The sequence below is a fragment of the Tubulanus polymorphus genome, chromosome 10 (genome assembly GCF_964204645.1).
Source record: "Tubulanus polymorphus chromosome 10, tnTubPoly1.2, whole genome shotgun sequence".
Classification (NCBI taxonomy): domain Eukaryota; kingdom Metazoa; phylum Nemertea; class Palaeonemertea; order Tubulaniformes; family Tubulanidae; genus Tubulanus; species Tubulanus polymorphus.
In genome coordinates, this window is record NC_134034.1 from 6,877,865 (window position 1) to 6,901,127 (window position 23,263).

Below are 23,263 nucleotides of genomic sequence, written 5' to 3' on the forward strand. Positions count from 1 at the left end.
TTGTGTAATCGAAAACCTCGCTTCCCCGGTACTTCCAATTTAATCGTGTAGATGCGCACTTTTCAAAATACAGGCTCCAAAAAGCTGGTTCCAACGGAGCCGGTTTTTAGTACCTCTTTGCAGATGGGCCTAATGAGACTTGTCCGAGGGCACTCCGGTATTTAACAGGGTTTGAACTTGGCTTCCTAGAGTCGAACCCTCTAACCACTCGCCCGCACCGCTCATTGGTTTAGCAAGGCTCTTTCTTCTATTGCAGTGACTCAATAAAAAGGCGATATATCTGTGATAAGCATGAGTGGACGAGATTATAGAGCATTTGTGACTAGTCACAGATCTAACATAGAACTAAAGGATGACCATAGGGGTAAGAAACTTATTAACCTATTAGCCCTCAACCCCCCCCCCCCCTATCTGCCCTACCTATTACTCTTAATCCTCTGATACCTCTGAGACTTTTCCTCTGCTACACAAAAATGTTTGCAGTGGGATGCGATTCCATTTACTTAAAATCACCATCTAACTTCTTGAAATTTTAGAAAATTATGTGGCATTAGGAATCAATGCTACCACCCACAATTTTTCAAGGCCACCCAATACCACCCAAAATATGTTAAAGACCACCTGAAACTACCCAAGACCACCCTAAACCACCCATATTTTGACCTCAAATTAATTTCATAATCAAATTCCAGTGGATTGTGATTATTCAAGAAAGACAAACAAGAACCACACAAGTCTCAGCCCAAAATGATACAGATGATAATTTTCAAAATCAAATTCAAATTGACTTTGTTGTGTACATTTCCATAATTGAGAGAAGTCTGATAAACTTTGACTAGAAAACTTCAAATATGTGGTCGGTTCTCGTTCTCTTGGTCGGCTGGAATAAGAAAGATCGTTTTTCATCATTGACAATAACCCTGGTAGATCATCCCTTTGCTTGCTTACAACCAAACAGAGCACAGGTTTCCCATGAGTATCAGTATGAGCATCAGCATTCCAAAAACAAGAGAACCAAAGCCAAGTTCGAGGGACTCGAAGTATAAAAGCTTTATCGAATAATTAGACAGGCTATGGATTGAGATTGGATGGTGGGGGCACTGTGGCCAGCCCCTAACATTCACTTTTCATTAATAATGCACAATCTGTGGGATATATTTGTAAAAAAAACTCACCCTGCTTAATATGATTTACACAGGACAATTTTGTTTTGTAAGAAGAGTACTAACACAGACACACTAGGGATGGCACAAACAAATAGCCTACCTCAGATCAATCTTTTCTGATTGTCTAATGAATTAATTAAAAAAGAATTGAATTGGAGGTTTTGTTCGATAAAGTAAAATGACTTGGATATGATATCATATGCTGAATAAAATTTTATTGAATTTGCAATTTGTGCACGTGGTTAATTTGCATATCAAGGTCATCTATCTGATTTGAGAGAAAGCAATTTTTACCGAACAATTGTCAAGGATGACTTTTTATTAGTACAAATCAAATTTGGTCAGGGAGAAATATAATGTCCTATTTGGTCAATTAGGCCTAAGTAGCAATTTGATGATGAGAAGAAAAATGAATGTTGGATTCATATCCAAAACAAAAATTGTATTTGAACTTGGTGTGCTCAATTATCATATAAAAGCGATCACCTTTATTTACATTTCCGACTGCACACGTGCAAATTAACCACGTGTCATGCTGACGTCACAGCATGTATAACAACAGCGCGAGCCAGACATCATCGCCCTCACCGAGATTATCCCCAAGAAATATGAAGCACCGTACCAAGAGTCAGAATTCAACATACCTAACTATCAGTTATTCTCTAACCTTAACGGCAACTTTGATCGCGGAGCCTGCCTCTTCATTCACAAAAGCCTAAACCCAACAGCTATTGACTCCGCTACAGAAAAGATAACAAACTCATGCCGCGAATCTGCTTGGGCTGAGGTAAAAACAAAATTCGGCACCCTCACAATTGGATCAATATATCGTAGCCCATCAAAATCCGAAACGAATGATATCCAACTCAACAAGGCGCTGGTAGATCTAGGATCTAATAACCATAAACTCCTGATTTGTGGTGATTTCAACCACCCAGAACTCAACTGGACTGACGAAACTTACTCCTGCAATGATGAAAGCCCAGCTGCAAATTTCCTGCATGCTACTAGGGAAGGATCTCTCAACGTAACCGAACCAACTCACTTCCGCAGTAATCAACAACCTAACACTCTAGACCTTATACTGACTGACTACATGACCAACGTTACTAACATAGAATCATCTGCACCTTTCGGCAAAAGCCACCACACCGTTCTAACCTTTGACATTGAATGTTCCATTACAGCCGCATCCGACACGAACAAACAAAGATGCGACCTAAACCGCGGTGACTACGATTCCCTCCGAGGCGAGTTACTGAGCCAAGACTGGAACAACTTACTTAGCGATGACTCAGTGAATAAATGCATGGAAATACTGCAATGCAAACTAGACATTGTAGTCAACACTAACGTCCCGAAAAGAAACCTCAACTTAAAGAGAAAAAACAAGCCTATATGGATGGATGAAAAAACGCTGCGGAAGAAAAAGCACCATGCCTTCAAGCGCTTTCAGCAAACTCAAGATGGATCTGACTACACGGCATATACCAGGGCCCGCAATCAAGCAAGATGGGCCACCCGCAGTGCAATTAAATCATTTGAACACAAAATCGCACGCGAAACGAGATCAAACCCAAAGGCTTTCTGGCGTTATGTCAACTCCAAGCTTAAGAATACAGCCATCATACCAGATCTTGAAACCGGACGTCCCAATGAGCGCACATGCTCCGACCGTGAGAAAGCTACCCTGCTTAACCAATACTTTGCGAGCGTCTTCACCACAGAGGACTTGGCTACCATCCATGATGAGGAACCCTAATACTCTGGGCCACCCTTAACAAACATCGAGATCACCCTAGAAATGGTTGTCAAAAAGCTAAAAGCTCTCAAACCCGACAAATCGCATGGCCTGGATAACATCTTTCCCCGAGTATTGGAAGAAGCAGCCGAAGAGATTGCACCAGCGCTGTTGATTATCTTCAAAAAATCTCTCAACACTCAAAAAATTCCAGATGCATGGAGAAATATGCTTGTCACTCCAATCCACAAGAAGGGACCAAAATACAATGCTGGAAACTATAGACCTATCAGCCTTACCTCCTCTGTATGTAAAGTTCTCGAAAGCATAGTCCGCGACCAAATTATGTCTTACCTCTACAACAACAATTTACTATCAGATGACCAACATGGCTTTGTAGGAGGTAGATCCACTGTTACACAGCTAACCTAGACAATCGACGACTGGCACGCAGTTCTTGATGACAAAAATCCCATTGATGCAATATTTTTAAATTTTAAGAAAGCATTTGACACCGTACCCCACCAGCGTTTGCTTGTCAAACTTAGAAACTACGGCATTCAAGGCCATTTGAATAACTGGCTAGGTGACTTCCTCTACAATCGGCGGCAATGTGTTAAGATCAATGACGAAATTTCCGAGTGGGCGAACGTCACTAGCGGTATTCCTCAAGGAAGCGTTCTTGGCCCAATCCTTTTCGTAATATACATCAACGACCTCCCTAACTCGATCAAGAGCATTATCAAGCTATACGCCGATGATACCAAAATCTACCGTACTGTAAACAGCGTCAACGACTGTAAAATACTGGATGATGATCTGAAAGAACTCTCCATGTGGGCCAAGAAATGGCAGATGTCCTTCCATCCTGACAAATGTAAACTCCTTCGCAGAGGCAAAAACCATCCAGACTATCTATACTCCATGATCGACAGTGAAGGTAAATCTCACCATCTCAAAACCTCAACCCAGGAAAAGGACCTTGGGGTTGTCATGGACCCATCACTGTCATTTGATACCCACATTCAACAAGTCACCACTACAGCAACACGTATGTTGATTATAATTCGGAGAACCTTCACAGCCCTAGACAAAGACTCCTTTAAGATCCTCTACAAAAGCCTTGTTCGCCCGCACCTTGAATACGCCGCTAGCATTTGGTCACCCTACCTCCGGAAACACATCGATAGCTTGGAACATGTACAACGCCGTGCAACAAAACTGGTCCCAGGTCTTCATGACAAATCATACGAACAACGCCTCAAGGACCTTCAACTCCCATCCTTACATTACCGCCGAGCTCGCGGTGACATGATCCAGACTTATACATATCTGCATGGCCATTACAAGACAGCTAGCGTCGAGAGACTCTTGCCACTGACCGCAAATCTAACCGACAGACATTCGAGGGGTCACCCACTTAAACTTATCAAACCAAGATGCAAGACAACCATCAGACAAAACAGTTTCACCCGGAGAGTTATTGAACCCTGGAATAGTCTCCCAAGTCAAGTGGTAATGAGTGACACAATGGACTCATTCAAGTCGAGTCTCGACAGGCACTGGAGGGACCGTCTCTACACCCTGTAAACCGCGCACCCTAACAAAGTAGTCTTAATCGGTTTAAAGGCAAAAGCCTACGCAACCGTATTTGATGATGATGATGATGAACATAGAACCAGCATGGCGTCTACAGTGAAGACATGAACACCACTCCATCAGATTATTCATCTAATAGTTCAACAACTCTGATGTATCAGATAGGCTATCATGTCTTCAATCTCTGGAGATTCAGAAAATGAAAAAGTCATTGGCCGTATCTACATGAACCTGTCGTAGAAATTGAATTTTATTTTGAATTTTATCACTCTTTTATGCAAAATAAGTCGTCTAATTGTACAAGTGAAACTTGATTTGAGCGTTACCAAGACACAATACCAAGAATCTTGCTGTAATCTTTAAAATGGCCGTTTGCCTTATTCCTGATTTAGGGAGCCCTATTTAGGGGCGTCTAGTAAGGGGTTTGCGGAGGAAAAATGTCTGGTGCTTGGTGGACATATTCAGAGGACCCATCTGTGAGATGAGTTTCAGCTGCTATCTCCATGGATTGTATTTATTCAGGATCTGAGGGACACTAGTGGGCGTCTGGCAAGGGGTTAGCAGAGGAAAAAACGTCTGGCATTATTGCAGGGTTCTATAGTGACCTTTGCCCTAGTGAATGCAACTATGAGTGATCAGTACCTAAAAAATGGAAATTTCTTTATTCAGTTTCGACTCAAATTGTGGCAGCCCCCATGGGCTAATGCAGGGGTCATGACCTGCCAGACTCACATGATATCTTACTTCTGTTATAGCCATGGTCTCGCCCTTGGTACGTAGTTCAGCTGAGTTCACGTCTCTGGGCTCCCGGACTTATATTCCCCTCTTGGAGCAGCACAGCTCTAAGACCAACATTAGAACTATCGCACTCAATCGACACCGGTTTCTTTGACACGCGAGCTATATACTAGTTCGAGGGCCTTATCCAGGGTAAGGTTGCACTCACAAAAGCTTTTTCTGAATATTTTTGCTTGTTAACCCAATCACGAACCAGTCTCTGATCACTTCGTCTGTAGTATTGCCATAGGCCTATTTGCAGGATGTTGCTAACTTACGTAGTTTACCTATGTAGACGTCCATAGTATCTGATCCTTGAAAGTAACTTCCGAAGAGATACCGTTTATAAATAACGTTCCACATTGGCTTGTAGTAATCTTCTAATTACAGTAAAATTTGCAACAGATCTTTTTTTGGTTCCACTGACAAGTCTAAATTCTTCAGAATCAAGGCAGTGTCTCTTCCAACTACTGAATACTGGGTGGCTGCCTGTAAATCTGCTGCCTTCTTGTTAATACCAGTCACTATTACATAATTCTCATACGATTCTCTGAAGAATGGCTGACGTCACCCTTTATATCCATCGGGGCTGGTACTTGGATTCTGCTTGTTGCTAGGGCAATTTTTTCAATAAATCGAATTCATTTCAACCTTTGTGCCTCCATACAACTACTTCCGGTCATACCTTCCTTTCTCTTCGACGGTTTCTTCTGGCAGAGCTGTTCCTACCAGTGTGTAACAGGCACTTAACTGATACCCTGGACCTTCTCCGACATCCTTGACAGCTAAAACAGACCAAATTTAACTTCTGACACCATGTTGTTGGGTCTGAGCCACAGGGAAATAGTTACAGCTACAGAACAACAACTTTATTTTCACTCATGCGCCACAGGCACTCATTTCCCTAGCAATTGCCAACTACTAATAGTAATGGACTTAGTGTCCGTGCGTCAATAGTAGCTATGTGATATGCTCACTTTATAAGTCTGATGATAAGCTCTACATGTTTATTCACAATTAGATATTTTTTTCAGATAATTCAATTGACTGGGTTAATGGAGGTCTACACTGTCGAAAATATAAGCCAGTTGATTATGAGAAACTGAAGAAAAATGCTGCTGAAAAAAAGTTAGCTGCTTCAAAATCTTACTTAAAGGTGAAAAAAATTTCGCAATTTTCAAGAGAGAGTAAAGAACAATCATTTATCAAACAGCACAAACTTTTATGGCAGAAGGAATTCATCCGGTAAGAATCATCCCATCTCCCTGGATTTTGAACCTTGATAAAATTCTGTTAAATACTCTGCCTTTCTAACAGGTTGAGGAATTTGCGAGATCGTTACCAAGCAGATTGCAATAACTTTCTCCTGGATTGCAGTGGAGGGGAAATACTGTATGAGCTTCAGACACATCAGACTTTGCTTGAATCAAACCTGATTGATTTTCAAAGAGCCTCTGTGAAACAAATCCAAAGTTTAAGGTATATTTTGGTAGTATAATTGGATCTGATAATTCTATTAGCATTTTGGGTGTTTCTGTATTCACTTTTTAGTTCCGCTGATGTTCGGTCACAGTGCATGTTGGGGGATGAACTTTGTCATCCCTCTGTCTTCAACTTCGATCTCTGTCTCTAATAGTTAGGGATATCTATACAAAACTTATTACATTTCTTCAGCTTGGTCATGGGTCTAGGTTACAGTTAAGTTAGATTAGTTAAGTTTAGTTAGGTTACCAGAAACTGTATTTTTCATTTCCGGATGCTATTTCAAAGGTGGGGTATGTGTCATGTAAATCCACTACCCTCATTAACCTGTTGCGCAGTTAATCTTTCAGCAAAGGCAAGGACTCTAACATATTCATCGTACTTCAATTTTAAATCTTTATTGTGTAGAAGCCTTTGCTTCAGGTATAGCAACCTTCATGTTCCGCCGAAATACGGTTTTATGTATATTAAAACAGATTTTAATTTCGAAATGAAACTAGCGGTTCAGGGACACCATGCCCACTTGGGAAGTTGTCTCAAATGCTTGCGACAGGCTGGTTGCCCATGTACTCTTATGTGTGCACTTGCGGCTCCTGTCGTAGGTTCGGACTTCCTATCAACTCGATGAAAAATGGTCGAAAGGCGTCCAAGGCGGCAGGAAAACACGCCCCTAAGTAATCCTCTGAAGAAGAACCAATAAATAAATTATCAATAGTCTTTCTAAAGATATAATTTATTTTATTACAATTGATCTCTCAAACATGGCGGTCACTGATTATCTCACATATAAATATTAAAAACCATTTTATAAGTTATCACACTGACTAACAATACAAAGCACCAATTCAATTATTACCTAACATTTCACACAGACTAGAGGTAGCCATATTGAATTTGCCAATACAAGAATTGAATTATTCAACTTTAAAAGTCTCCACAAAATTAGAAAAGAGATAAATTTACTAAATAATGACATGGAAAATTTATAATAATAATAATAAATATAGTTGCATAGCAGCGATAACGGGTTTCTGCCTCACTGGTTCATATATCGCACTTGGAAGCGTCATCGAAATAATTCTGCAGTTCATAACATATGACTTATTTCCAAGAAGCTCAACCTGTGTCAACAATATGCTGGATATTGTATTGTATTGTATATTTATTTTATTATTGTGACATACGTCTTCTTTACCAACACGTAATATATACATTTCAACACTACCCAGTCCTCAACGGCCTTATAAGTCACCATTAATTAGATTTATTTATAAATATATTCAAGTGGCACTGAAAGTACATGAACTCCTTTTACTCCAACATTGTTCAATAAAGGTTGCTAGAGTTATTTGATAGTTAGCCATTAATATTTGAAACTGTTGTTGTTTTGTTAGTTCTTGGAAGTCATGCACCTCCTGTGACATATCTACAAAAAGTTTATACCGTTCTTGTTCGTATTTCTTACATGACATAATAAAGTTAAATTCATCTTCAACGCATGCTTCAGGTCTACAAAAGTTACATACGCGTTCCTCAACCCTTTTACCCCTAAACCGACCCAATTCTATTTCCAAACCCAGGACACCACACCTTAGCTGTGCTAATATGCTTCTCTTCTTTCTTGACATAAAATTCAAAATATAACTTTCAGCCCCGAAAGTATTCTTAAATGTAATATACATGCGTAATTTTGGTTTATTACTAACTTCAGAAATCCACTGCTCACTAATTGATAATTCAATACACCTTTGTGCTTCTATCATATCAACTCGTTGTAAATTATCTATAAAATTAGTATTTAAACCGAGGCTTCGACATAAGTTACCAAAATCTCGGAACCAACCAATATTCAAATCACGTAATTGGAGAAATATACGTTTAGTGAGTCTATCATCCGCCATAGCGATAAGTCTATTCCAAAGATGAAAAATTTCAAAGTAACGATTATACTTAGCTGGATACCATCCAAAGTCACCCTGCATTGCCGCAATGGGGGTTAATGACCCCACACCGAGAAAAAATCTAATGGCTCTAGTTTGCACCCTTTCTATCAGTTTATTATTCTTAAAACCCCACACACCGGCTTCGTAACTAAGTATAGGGTCCACAAATGATTCATATAGTTTAGTGAACGTTTTATAAGCGATATCATACTATGATTTTAACTTATACATAAATTTCCCTAAAGCTCTGCCTCCAGAATTAGACTGGACAGTTGTATGATCATTGAAGTTTAATGTACTGTCTAGCCAAACGCCGAGATGTTTATAAGAATTTACTTTTGTAATTGATTCATTTCGCTTCTTAAATTCAAATAGCGTTTGCAATTTATTTTTTGCTCTAAACTGAACCACTGCTGTTTTCTCTAGATTGATTGCTAATGCCCATTTTCTGCACCAACGTTCAAAAATATCAATCAGATTTTGTAATTTTTCTTTACTGTCAGCAATTAATACTATGTCATCTGCGTAGGCTAGGCAATTTACAGAAAATGCATTTTCACTTGTTGCATTCAACTCTATAATAACATCATTTAAGAATATGTTACACAGGGTCAGAGAAGCTTGGTCGCCCTGTTTTACACCGTTTGAATAGTTAAACCATTCACTGTAGTGGGTGTTATTTAACCTAATACATGATACCGTATTTGAATAGAGGCTTTTGATAGCTTTGTATATTTTACCTCGCAGCCCAATACGTGCCAGTTTAAGTAGTAGTAAGTCACGATCGATAAAATCAAAACATTTTTGCAGGTCAATGAAACAACAAAAAGTATCTTTCTTATTTTGCCTATTTATCTCAATCATACTAGTTAAAGAAAATATATGGTCAGTACAGGACCACTTTGGTCGAAAACCATTTTGTGAATCGGAAATAATATCCAAACGTTCACAGTAATTTTTAATCCTAAAATCTTATTTAAAATTGACGTATAGACTTTACTGACACACGATGCTAGAGCAATACCACGATAGTTCAATGGTAGAAAAAGATCTTTGTCTCCTCCTTTGGGTATCGGTGAAATGATACCTTTGCACCAATCACTGGGGACTTTTTGAGTTTCAAAACAGTAATTCATTAATTTCAACATAACAGTCTCAATGCTTTTATGATTAAAAATTTCATTTGGTATTCCATCAACTCCTGTGGCTTTGCCACTTTTCAACACTCTACACACATTGATATATTCTGTCAGCGTTATTACATCATTTTCCAATAATTCAGAGCATTCGGTCATTTCGTTTTCAGTATCTAGCTTCTCTTTAATTAATTCATCATAAGCGTGTTCATCTACCGTATTTTCCGGCCAATAAGCCGACTCGGCCAATAAGCCGAGGGCAGTTTTTTAGCCTAAAATACATGGATTTCATAAAACTTTGCCCAATAAGCTGAGGCCCTTCATCAGAGATTTTAATTCACTGATTTGTCAATTAGTTCGTCTTAATTGACGATACAAGAGGCTGACAGTAGCGCCCGCCTATGTGTGAGAGTGCTGTGTATACTATCCATCGCCGAGTGACTGTGCTATATATAGACTCGCTCAGCTGATTACTATACATACAGCCATACACGCAGTACGCGGCTCACTGCTGATTTGCATATATACTAATGTATGAACTGACACGTGGTAGTACGATGAACTCGCGCGTTATATAAATGTATACCATTGCCGCTGTGCGGTGATGGAACAATCAAAGTAAAAATAAAATAGTTCAAAATACATTATAATTGGTAGTAAATAATGACCTCAAATAAATATCGACCACTTTTCTTGATTTTGACGATCATTGAGAGCATTAGAGTGGCATAGATCAGGAAGTGATTTTTTATGTCAGATCGTATCCGCCCAATAAGCCGATCACAATATTTTGGGTAAAAATCTGAGGCTAGAAAATCGGCTTATTGGCCGGAAAATACGGTATTTCTACCCCTGACTTTTTATACAACGATTCAAAATCATCTTTCCACCTATCTAAAACATATTTTGTATCATAAACCATTTCTCCATCCATATTTTTAATACCTATTGGTGTTTTTTTAACAGTGGAAGAACGTGGACCCAATCCATTGACTTCTTCCCAGAATTTCCTTGGGTTGTGTACAAATAACTTCAAGATCCAAAATTTGCTGTCTTTTAGCCTATATCGTCTTTCTTTAACCCAGAGCAACTTATCAAATTTACAACGTGCAAATTTAAAATCAAATCTAAGAGTTTGTCTTTGCTGGTGCGAACCTCTAAACCTATTGAACTTTTTTTTCGAAGTAAACCATATTTGACCAGGCGGTATTCAACTCTTCATCCCAATATGGTTTTCTATTTTTGATAGACTTCTTAGAAAATTTTGAGAGATCTCTAGACTGGAGAAAGGCATCCATTTCTCTGGTTATAACCTTACATAAATTGTTATATATTACATCTATATCATTTTGTTCATTTTCCGCTTGTTCAATATTATTACAAATTATCTCTAATGCATTGACAAATATTTCATTTGACATGAATTCTGCTGGCACCTGATTAAAATAATAACGTTTACGTAAATGTGCATTTCCCGACCTCATATCATTGTTTTGATGTTGATCATTTTTACACTCATTCAGATTTGATAAAACCAATGTTAATTTTAACATCGCGTGGTCAGGCGCTTTACTTCTACTTGATATGAGAGTCTCTGCATGCGCATCTTTCACAAGATCTAATGGGAGTTTCACAGAAAAGTCAGAAACTTTTTCGAACTGATCATAGGGCAAGGCGACATAATCAACGACTGATCTCCCTTTTCCCGAAATGCTTGTAAAATTGTTCGAATGTTCTTTGAAACGACCGTTCAGTACACACAATTGAGCGTCATTTAATAGTTCAACGAAAGAGTTACCATGTGCGTTTGATTGTTTATCTACAACTGTACGGACCGGTACTGATACATCCGGACAACTAATATCGTTCTGTTCACCTATTCTCGCATTGAAATCTCCACACAGAAGAATGACATCGCTTCCCGAGTTCAAATAGATAGTTGATAGAATATTACTTAAAAATTGAGTGGAGTTGCGACCCCATGGTGAACCTTCGGGAGGTAGGTACGCGTTTATTAACACAATATCAAATTTTGTAATTTTATCCTCTAGATGAATAATAAGTAAACCATCAACAGATTTTTCGATTGACTTTACATTGAAAACACTTAACAGATCATTTCGTATGAGAATACCAATTCCACCATGGTTTATCGCTGCGTTATTACGTTTCAACAGTCTACTGTGAGGTATCCACATATAGTATTCAATGTCTATGCTGTCTGTTTCATTGTTATTTAAATGTGTCTCCTGCAGACACACAATATCAGGATCCTGGTTTTTTATGATAGCCTTTCTCAGATCACTGTTAAAAGTTGTCCACCCATTAACATTCCACGAACAAATGGTTAAAGACTGGGCACTGTCCTAGTTATTATTATCACTGGCTGGGGCTGGGGTGGGTGCAGAAGCAGGGGCGTTTGGTGGTCTGCGACTGCCCCTTTCCACAATACGTCCATTTGCAGTGACCGCAAACTTGTTTAATAAATTATTTGCTCGCAACAACGTTAGACTGTTCACCTGATTGAGTCTCTCTGCATGGCTTTGTGAGGAGCGAATATAAACATTATCGAAACGTTCAATTTCTTTAAGTTTGTACTTCTTCCTTAGTACATCTACTTTAATCGCCTTATCACCAAAATCGATTTTCATAATTGGTGTGCGGCCTTCAATTAATTTAGTCCTCATTACGTTTTTGGCCTCCTAGTTTAATTCTAAACCACTAATCAAATCCTTGGCTTTTTCAAGTAGGTTTTCGGTAGATTCGTACTTTATTCCAGAAACAACGATGGTATTTTCTGGTAGGAAAGGCTCACACAGTCTGGCGTCCATTTCATTCTTCTCCTCTTCAAGGGAAGATAGCCTTCCTTCAACCAGCTCAATTCGACACTTCATATCGTCTTCGAAACTATTCAATCGTGTCTCGAAATTCTCTAACGAGTTACTCAGTTTGGCTATCTCGATCTGGAAGTCATCTCTAGTCGATTTCGATTCACTTTTGACGCTCTTCTCCAGTGTGTTGAGTCGTTCCTGCACGGAGGCTTTGAATGATCTTTGTTCTTTAATCGACGTATCAACTTTTGTATTTAAACACTGAATTGCGTCTAGGATCTTTATTACGGAGTCTGAACTGTCTTCAGAAACATCATTCAGTTGTTCTGCGATGTTATTGTTTTTTGGTGTCTTTTTGGGAGGTCTTTTGGGACTTTTGATTCCATCCTCATCACTTGTTGATGAGTGTTTCCTCGATTTTTTTGACGAACTGGTATTTGACATATCGGCAATACGGGGATTAACATCAACACCATATACAGTCTATAGATTAACGACTATACAGTTCAACTTCGGCGTTCGTATTCTACAACCATTCATGCGTGACGAATCTACGCGTATGTATGTACTTTATATGAGAATATTTTGAAGTCAACGATAATATACACAAAGTTTGTAAATCAGTTACAGTAGAGCATCGATCGAAAAAAAACAATCTGTACCTCGTCCAGAATATTTTCGCTGTTACAACAACTAAGTTCAGTCTATTGACGGTTCCTCGATCATGTATAGAAACAAACTTTTCCACGGAGCAGTGACAGAACACTGCTGACCTTTACCGCCATCTTGAATTACATATCTGATATATGGATCCAGCTACATACAAGGGCTACCACGTAAAAAGTATCGATGTACCAAAAAGGCTTAACCGAAGATATGGTTCTTTCAAAGTCTCCTGGTGGCAGTTGCATGAACTAGTGGGTCGCACATGATCTCCTTGCGCGTTTTGATCCATAATTTCGCTAATACTACCGGTTGGTTTGTCTAAATTTATGCATCAATTTGTTAAGTGAGGAATTTGCATTCAGAAATAAACAACGATTTTTACAAAAAGTTTTTTTTGTTTTCATTTATTAGTGACAGTTTACATATATTGTACATATGTTTGTACATATCTTTGAACTATAACAACTTTGAAAACGACCTTAACAATGTATATTCAATGAACATTAATTTACTTTAATCACGAAGAGGGAATTATAGGTAACAAAATTATTGCATTGTCGGGATTCGAACTTGATGAGGCATCGACGTCTTTGAAGCGATTAAGGTAATGTTGAGTTTATCTGCCGAACGGAAGATGGTACAAAATGGCGGCGATGGATGAAACAAAAACTGGGGTGAACTTAGTCTCTGCAAAGTTTGCGTTCGAATCCCTCACAAGATTTTTATCGCGTGACATAGAAATTAAACCCGGTAATTTTGTCTATTATAGCAATTATTTTTTTTTCTCCCTGAATTATCGGGTCATTTTTAATCACCTGATGCCTCTACATTTGTATAGCCTATGGCCACGCCACCAAGTACAGTGCGCAGCATCGCAACGCTAAATGTACTATAGTATATTCCATCCCTGTTATCAGTGCAAGTGTGTGTTCTGTGTACGCGCGTAGGTGTGTGCTCGAGACTAATGCAAAAAAGAGGCGTGCTAAGCGATAAAGTCAAACTACAACATTGCTGTAAAAGGCTTTAATGTATTGGCGGTAAAATACAGTGATTTTCACATCGGAATCGTAATTTTGTTTTAGAGAGATCATCGCTTGTATTATGGCTACCAGAAATCACCGAACATCGTATTTTATTAGGTGGTAGTGAGTCGATGACGTCATTTTCGTGTCGCCACTTATGACTTGTTGGTGGGAGTTCAGAGGAAGATTTGTCAAGCGAATAAGTACTTTTATCTTATTAATGCAGAGTGTGAAATTTCGCTTTTTAAGAATATTTCTCTAAATTATTAGAAAATGCCGATAGTAAGACCGTGGGAAAGTTTTTATCGTTGAATGGGCGAATCACGATGGCTGAGTGCACCTGTGATAAGGGGGAGATAGTTCAATGTGAAGGCAAAGCTTTTAAAGGGGAACTGCAGTGAAAATCATTTTGTATATGTATGTGTTAGGAACCTTTATAAATACATTTTCAAAACAGCAGAAAAACATTTCATCTAATACTTTATCCAATAAAGAGGGTTTTGTAGAGTGCCTGGCCGCCGCCGCCATTTTCTCCGCGTAGCAGACGCTTTTCTCTCGGCTGTGACGTAGTTCGGCGCACTGCGATACGTGTTACTGCTGCTATTCATAGTGTTTTCATCACTTGAAGTCCAATAACAGTTCTAACCTGCAGCATAATGCCACATCAGCAAATATTTGGATATTTTTCAGACAGTGAGTGGATAAATAAAAGTAGAGACCCCACTGGCAGCCCAGCAGGAGTATTTTATTTGCAATTTTCAACTGAGATCTTCAATGAGTGTATCTATTTGTGTGCACACTGGAGAGTGTGATAGGCCTGGATACGTCATCAATGTTTACTTGCCTCACTTTGGAATTTAAACATGGCGGCTCTCATCTGCTGTAAATTCTGCTGATAACAGTATTAAAATCGTCGTATACGAGTTAGTTAGGAAGAATTTGAAATTTCAACTAGCGTTATGCTAAACAACAACAAGAGTAGAAATAAATGGCCAATTATGATTTTTGACTGCAGTTCCCCTTTAAATGATTAGACATTCAAAGGTGGTTTATCAACTTTTTTCAACTATAGTGCTGCTATTTTCCCAATCAAATTGCTAGATTTCGATCATTTTTCATAAGTCAACACTTGTAATTCAAGTGTGATTTTAGTGTGGTAGAGATAGATACATCGTGACTAGCGTATTGAATGGCAGCGACATGTTTAAGCTGTGCGTGGATCGTTGAATAGTGGAATTATAGGGTGGAATCATCTTGTTTGTATCCATACGATGTTTATTAAAGGTTAGTGTCAACAAATTGTCCATTACAGTCCCTCTAATTTATGTGGAGAGACGCTCTTAACCGGCAAAACCGTGGTCTGTTTCGTGTTATCAATGGCCTACGTGACTGATCTTGCTTGAGGATTCGCTGCCGGTGTGCCGCATCAAAGTTATGAATAAAGTATTATATGACTGATTGTTAATGACATACAACAAATAAACCTTTAAAGAAAGGTACCTAGTGTCTGACATTCTACTGAAAAAATCCGGATTGATTCACCGCATAGTTTTTTCATTGTGAGCATTTTAGTATATGAATCAATTAAGATGATTGAAAGGCGCGGGTGCGGTTGTATCAGCTGTTGAAGACGTTCGATGTAAACAATAATTCTAACCACGTGCGCGATGAAAACAGGGACATCAAACTAAGACGCACTGAATTTTTTAATTAGATGTGATTTGAATAGGCATCTGTGCTGGTTTTTCAAAAAGTCGAATCTTAATTGACTCCTATTGCATATTCCTAAGCCAGGCCCTCTGGAATTGGATTGAATTCGACACAGTAATTCGCCTGTATTTTGCGATGAATCGTTTTGAAAATTAGCTTGGGTCTGGCGAGATGTCCACCCCTATTGTAAAAAGATGTCATTCAAATATGGCTGCCATTGGGGTGGCCATCTTGAATTTCTTGGTTGCACGATGCAGCCTGCAATTCTGATTCCCACAAAATTTGGTGTGAGGATCAGGGTAGGTAAGGCAAGCTGTCCATGCCTTTTGTATATGGAGGTCATCGGCTTTCAAATATGGCCGCCAGGTAAGCCATCTCGAATTTCTAGCTTTCAAATAACGGCTTTCAATTCTCGATGCATTTTCATGATACTTGGTGTAAGAATTTTGGTAGGTGAAATGTCTACCCCCTATTGAAAATTTAGTTTAATTATGGCCGCCAGGATTGCCATCCATCTTGGATTTCTTTTCAGCACGATGCCTACACCAATTCAGATTATCTCCGGACACAAAGGCGGGTATGGGGGGCCTCCTCCAGAAAAATTTTGAAAAAGATGCATTTCAGAGGCATCTTGATGTTATGATCCTCGATACACGATCATCCACTCTCAGGCAAATAAACAAAAGAGATCAATATGAGTGTTATTATAGTATCAATCTTTTTTTAGAACAACATATTTACATTTGCACCATAGAAAAAGGAGTAGAGTGCATATATGATCCTTAATCAGGGTTCGTAGCGGGTCTTCCAAATCGGTATTTATTTGTATATTTAGAAAAAAAAATCATTGCCAGTATTTGTCTTTGTGATTTTTGTGAAAAAATTGCGGTCAATTTAATACCACGTCGCTAAAACATTTGTATATAGGTGACAGTACTATATGGCTGCTGTGTGTGTTAGTAATCGCCTGAGCGAGTCTATATATTACACAATGACTCGGTGATGATATTAGTGTATACACAGCACTCTCATACATCGGCAGGCGCGCAGGCGTATTGTCAGCCTCATTCATCGTCAATTAAGACAAACTTATTGACAAATCAGTGAATTAAAATCTCCTGATGAAGGGCCTCAGCTTATTGGGCGAAGCTTTATGAAATCCATGTATTTTAGGCTAAAAAACTGCCAGCAATTGTCTGGCAGTATGGAGAGACAAAGATATTATTTATGGGGGTAACTCAAGTCTGGTGCACACTTGCAATTTAAAAAAAAAAAAATCTTCAGAAAGCAATGAATTTTAGCTTCTTTTCCGGCTTTTTCTTTTTCTTTTTAGCTTCTTTTTTTTGCTTATCTAGAGAGAATATAACGACTAAAATCATTCCATATCATTTTTACAATAAAACTTATATTTTAGATTTTTATTTTTTTTGCCTGATTATTTGTATTAGATTGTTAAGTGCGGCACAGTGGAGTGTTCGTGTTGAAAACAGTCTTGTACAGTTGCGTAGGCAATATCGCCTTATACTCTCATGTTCACTGCGTGTTTGTATCAGTTATAGAGTACGCGCGCCACGTTGCAGGTTGCACGAAACAACGATTTGTCTGAGTGAAGATGTAAGCTACATAAAGCAGTCTTATCGTGAAATTATTGAAAATCATGTCAGTCGATAAACTTTGTTTCGTCAGTAACAGGCACTGGCCTCAAATTTGAAGAACTTGGGAGCTGCTGTCCTGATTTTTGGTCCGTATACGATAATGAAAAACCTCCAATGAAACCCAGGCTCTCACCAAGTTTGTACCGTATCTTAATGGGTCACTCATAGTTTTAGTTGTTTTACGTCATTCAAGGGATGTATTAAGATTATGAACATTTGTTCATACAAAAGGCCCATAATCAATTTTTCGAAGATTTCATTCTCGTTAGAAGTCAGTTACCATTAGAGATGTTATAATGGGTCAAAAAATCGAATTTTTGCTAACAAATGAGGTTATAACTTTGACACGAAGTCATGCAATCTACTATGTTTATGTGCAAAATGTAGCTTCATCATGCGGCTAAAATCTGTTGGAAATGGAATTTTGAATATCGCGTTCATTTAAAAGAAATTGACGAATTTGTGGCGATTTTTAAAGAAATTTCAAGGAGCATTTTGTTTCATAAAACGGCTAGAAGGCCGATGTACAACGTTACATTGAAGTAAAATAACTGCTCCCTGCGGTTGGCTGAGCTCCCGCTGTCAATCAATGTAAAAGGGCATATTCGATTGATGCAGACAAACCGGTCTTTTAATCTTCTCATCTATTAATCTGCTCGGTTCTAGTTTCTCATTTCCCAGTCATGGGAGAGTCTTTTATGTTTATTTTTAATTTGATAGCCGTAGTATCGATTCCATCTCCCCATATCTATTTTATTATGCAAATAACCAAAGATTCAATCGATACGCTACTTCACGGAAGATTATACGCGCACAAATAGCGCATTATTATGCGATTATGCGCGCTCGAATAGGCCCAAACCTCGTGTATACGGGATATCAACAAATTCAAGTTCTTGAATAACTCGTTTGATGGCGCTAGTCAGAACCGCAAATTGGAACCTAAATCCACCATGCTCTAGTTCATTTGCAATGAAAATCTCTCGCTTCAAGTTTTCAATGAGCGATATTTTACTTACTATATATCGTCACGCGTAATCCTTGAAATATGTTATCCTACTACTACGTTGGATATTATAAAACCTCACTGCAAAGCCTAGAAATCACTATAAGTGTCCCAAAATTATCAAAAAACATTTTGCAAAGGCTGACGATGTAAAGACTGGTTGCCAGGTATCACATGGTGGCAGCACTTGACGGCCCAATTAAGATTGTTGGTTCAAGTCCTGGTACTTTTCATATTTTTATTATAAATCTACGAGTTTAGTCCTTCTAAAATCAATTTTATTTCATAATATTATTTCATATTTATCAGTGTCGCCTGCAATAAATTTACCTTTGAGTCTTGAACTCAACAACAAAGTGATGACACCTGGCACCAGTCATTACTAAATCGCTAAATTTGTTATTTTTGGTAGTTTTTTGACATTTCTAGTGATCTTTAGGGTTCAAGGTGAGGTTTTATCGAATTCAACACGTTGTCAGGATATCATGCTCAAAGGATTATGCCGTTGTATAGTAAGTAAAATGTCGCTAACTAAAAACTTGAAGCGAGAGATCTTTATCGCAAATGAACTAGAACATGGCAGATTTAGGTTCCAATTTCCGGTTCTGACTAGTGCCATCAAACGAGTAATTCAAGAACTTGAATTTGTCGATATCCCGTATTGCCGCGATGATTGCTGATTAGATTTCGATGATGTTGTTCACTGAAATCAGCAGATTTTACACATCCATGAAGTGTTCAAGGAAAACCTTGAAGATGCATCAATCAGATGGTGCCTATACATTACAAAGATAACATTCTGCGCCCGAGATATTAAGATCCGTGGATCTCTTGTTTTGGTTTAAAGTTATCTAACTTTTTCGATATGGTAACTATATCATTACTCGAGAAATAATCTATTAATTTTTTTCTATACCACCGATAATCTAATATGTTCATTTTATTAAATTTCGGGTTTATAACTATTGGATTTTTTACTTTACACCAGTTTGGCAAGCCACTGGACCATCGGTCCTTTGTATATGGTATATGGTCACCAGGGGGCGTTGAATATTGAAATTGTTAGATTGTTGACCATTTGAAACCACTTCCCAAGTGGGCACGGTGTCCCTAGACCCCTAGTTTATAATTTGCTTTAAAAAAGAAGAATTCGGTCAAAGTTGCAAACAAACTGAAATAGGTGAGAAAAAAATGTGTGTGGCCGAAGGTGAAACGTATCGGCAACCCCTATGGAGGTACCAGGATATAACCCACTGACATAGTAGCACCAGGAGCACCATTCCGCAAATTTCCCAAGGAATAATTAATTGATGTTAATACAATGTTAGTTGGTTAGTTAATGATAGCAACAAAAGTTGATTATAAAGAGAGGTAAAATTTAGTAATAAACATGGGTAGATTTGCAACATTAATCAAATTGACTAACATTTTTTTATTTCATGAGGTAAGATATTTCTGGTCTTCCCAGAATTTGTCAAGTCTACTTTTAAAACAATTGATTGACGGAGCAGTGATTATATCTTCCTCCAAACTGTTCCACTTTATTGACAACCTGATTCGAGAAAAAGTTGCTGTAGACCTCCTTTTTACACCTTTTCTTCAAAAGTTTCTGACTGTGACGTCTCAGCTGACGGATCCGCTTATCTCTCTTGTGACAGAGCTTTTTCTCACGAACACAGGTTACAGAGCTTTTCCTTACAAATGCTCTTAGCCTGCCCTGTCGAATCTATTACAAATCGCTCGAGCTCCTGAAGGCGAATCTGCATACAGGGCGAAGGAGGTTCGCACGAAGCGACCGCCGTCTCCACAGTGAATCCCTTCCGACGAGTCCCGGAGTTACGATCCTCAGTATCTGAGTTGATCCTCACAGCCTCCACCGTCCGACGACGCCGACTCTCAATAAACATAACATGAGATCGAAATTAAATAAGATTGAGTTTATTTACGACAGCAGGCAGAAATCCGACCATGTCGTTCGATTTCCTATACCAGAGTGGAGACTATAGACCACACTATAAAGAGGGTGCACTGAATGGAGGCGCCACTATACAGTGCTAATAAAGAGTCCAAAAATCACTCTCTCACACTCTCAAGGATGGTGCTACTATCAATATTGTGGTTATTCGGCATGATGTTAAAAACCATAATCATGCCACCCCTGGCCCTCCGGTAATACAGGGTAGATAGAATCAGGATCTTAAGTCTATCCCTGTATTCCAGGTCTCGACAAGAGAACACCAACACTGACATTTTCTGACGCTAGTTAGTATGACCGCCAATGCAAAACGCAGCCTAATGGAACGGACCAATTCGATTCAATATAAAAAACGCATACATTAAATAGATAAACCCCATTGAATATTCGTAGAATTGATATCCGCCAACAAAACAGTAACTGAAATTTTTTGAAATGCATGTATCCAGCATTTTTCACTGTTACGTGCATGGGTATGTACCCTTCAAAATAACTGGCTTTCCGAATACATTATTTCGTGAATAAGTTCCTAGTCCAGATACGTTTTTCGTGGTTATGGGGGAATACCGATTGCCGGTCGCCCATAGTAGATTTCCACCGGTGTTGTCTGATAGAAAGCAATTTTAAGCTTAAAATAGGATGTACAGTACATACATAGAATCTGTGTGCAGATTCGGAGCATGATAATTCTATCGGAGTTCAACATTTCGTTTAGAAGCTGTTGTTAGTAGTCAAATCTAATTTTTTTTTTCCCAGAATTTTGAGTGTCTTGATATATCAATAACTTATCGTTCAGAGTTTGTCAGGTTAATAGCAGTCTACAGACCGGATCCTTATCCCCGTCTTGTAAATGAATTCATTGAAGAATTCGGGTCATTTCTGGAACAGTTAGTGACCACTAATAAGCATCTTGTTATCGCCGGTGACTTTAATATCCATATGGACAAAATTGGTGATGCTCTAGTTATAAAATTTAATCAGTTTCTAGATGGACTGGGCTTAAAGCAGCATGTTCATCAGGCCACCCATATCAAAGGTCATTCGCTTGATCTTCTTTTGTCACATTGTGATAACTCTCTTATCAAGGATGTTCTCGTTGATCCTTCCTTACCGCCTGATCATTACGCGGTTCATTGCACATCAGCACTGTTAAAACCTCCACCTGTTAAGGAAACAAGGACTTTTAGGAGGACGAGAAAGATTGATATAGATAGTTTCTGTGAAAGTATTATGAACTCAACTCTGATATCTCAACCCAGTGACATACTTGATGAACTTGTAGAACAGTATGATACAGTTCTCAGGAGTATCCTTGACACTCATGCCCCAGAGATCAGTCGGTCAGTAATTGTTAGAGACCAAGATGCGTGGTTCAGTGATAACATAAGGGAGGCTAGACAAGTTCGCCGTAGATTGGAGAGAAAATGGAGAAAGGAGAGGACAGGGATTTCAAAACAAATGTTTTGTTTTCAAAATCATGTTGTTTGTGATTTGATTAAGGAGGCTAAGTTGAACTTCCACAAATCGCGAATTGCAAACGGTTCCAACAGGGATTTATTTAACATTGTAAATGGCTTACTGGGGAGGAGCAATGTATCTCCACTGCCGGATCATAGTGACGTTGCCGTGCTGGCAAATAGGTTCTGCGATTTCTTTAGGCAGAAAGTAGCCAATGTTTATGCGCGGTATGATACTACGGTGTACCCAGAGGTCCATGAACCCAGCTGTAACACGCTTGACAGTTTTATGCTTACTAATGAACAGGAAGTGAAAAAGCTTATTCTTTCCTTGCCTGCTTAAGGTTGTAGTCTAGACCCAATACCAACTTGGTTGCTTAAAAAGTGTGTAGATTATCTTCTACCGGTTTTAGTGAAGATTATAAATTTGTCCCTGTCGCAAGGCATTGTTCCATCATCCTTTAAGTTTGCCTTGGTTAAGCCGTTACTCAAGAAGTCTTCGCTGGATAAGGATACCCTAAGTAATTATCGTCCGGTGTCCAATTTATCTTATGTATCCAAGTTGTTGGAGCGGATAGTTGCAGTGCGGCCTGGTGATCATATGATTGCAAATGACTTGTATGATACATTTCAATCTGCTTACCAACGTGGACATAGCACCGAAACCGTGATGCTCTCAGTCAGTGACCAGATTCTAACTAGGGTGGATGCTGGAGATGAAGTTCTACTTGTGCTCCTCGACTCGTCATCCGCGTTTGATACTGATGATCACCGTATTCTGATCAACAGGCTTTATGAAAGGACTGGTATCAACAATACTGCTCTTAGATGGTTTCAGTCGTACTTAGAAATGCGTCAGATTTCTGTTGCTGTTGGAAAAAGCAGATCAAGTTTTAACACTCTGCTTTATGGTGTGCCGCAGGGTTCTGTCCTGGGTCCAGTTTTATTTACAATATACACTCTCCCGTTAAGTGATGTTATCAATATCCCTTATCACCTTTATGCTGATGATAATCAGTTAATGTCATCTGCTGGCAATGGTGATGAGGTAGGATGTTCTCGTTCCATCATAAGTGTAGAATCGTGTGTCTCCTGGT

General features: G+C 38.8%; 1 protein-coding gene across 3 annotated transcripts in view; it reads left to right on the plus strand.

Moving 5' to 3' along the window:
* LOC141912063 (coiled-coil domain-containing protein 148-like) overlaps nt 1-23,263 on the plus strand; it is a 131,156-nt gene that overhangs the window by 10,907 nt on the left and 96,986 nt on the right. For all 3 annotated transcript variants that reach the window (XM_074803243.1, XM_074803245.1, XM_074803244.1), the window contains exons 2-4: nt 257-364; nt 6,318-6,528; nt 6,601-6,762. In XM_074803243.1, the coding sequence (XP_074659344.1) occupies nt 292-364; nt 6,318-6,528; nt 6,601-6,762 (446 nt within the window). In that variant the 5' untranslated portion in view covers nt 257-291. The remainder of the gene's footprint in view (nt 1-256; nt 365-6,317; nt 6,529-6,600; nt 6,763-23,263) is intronic.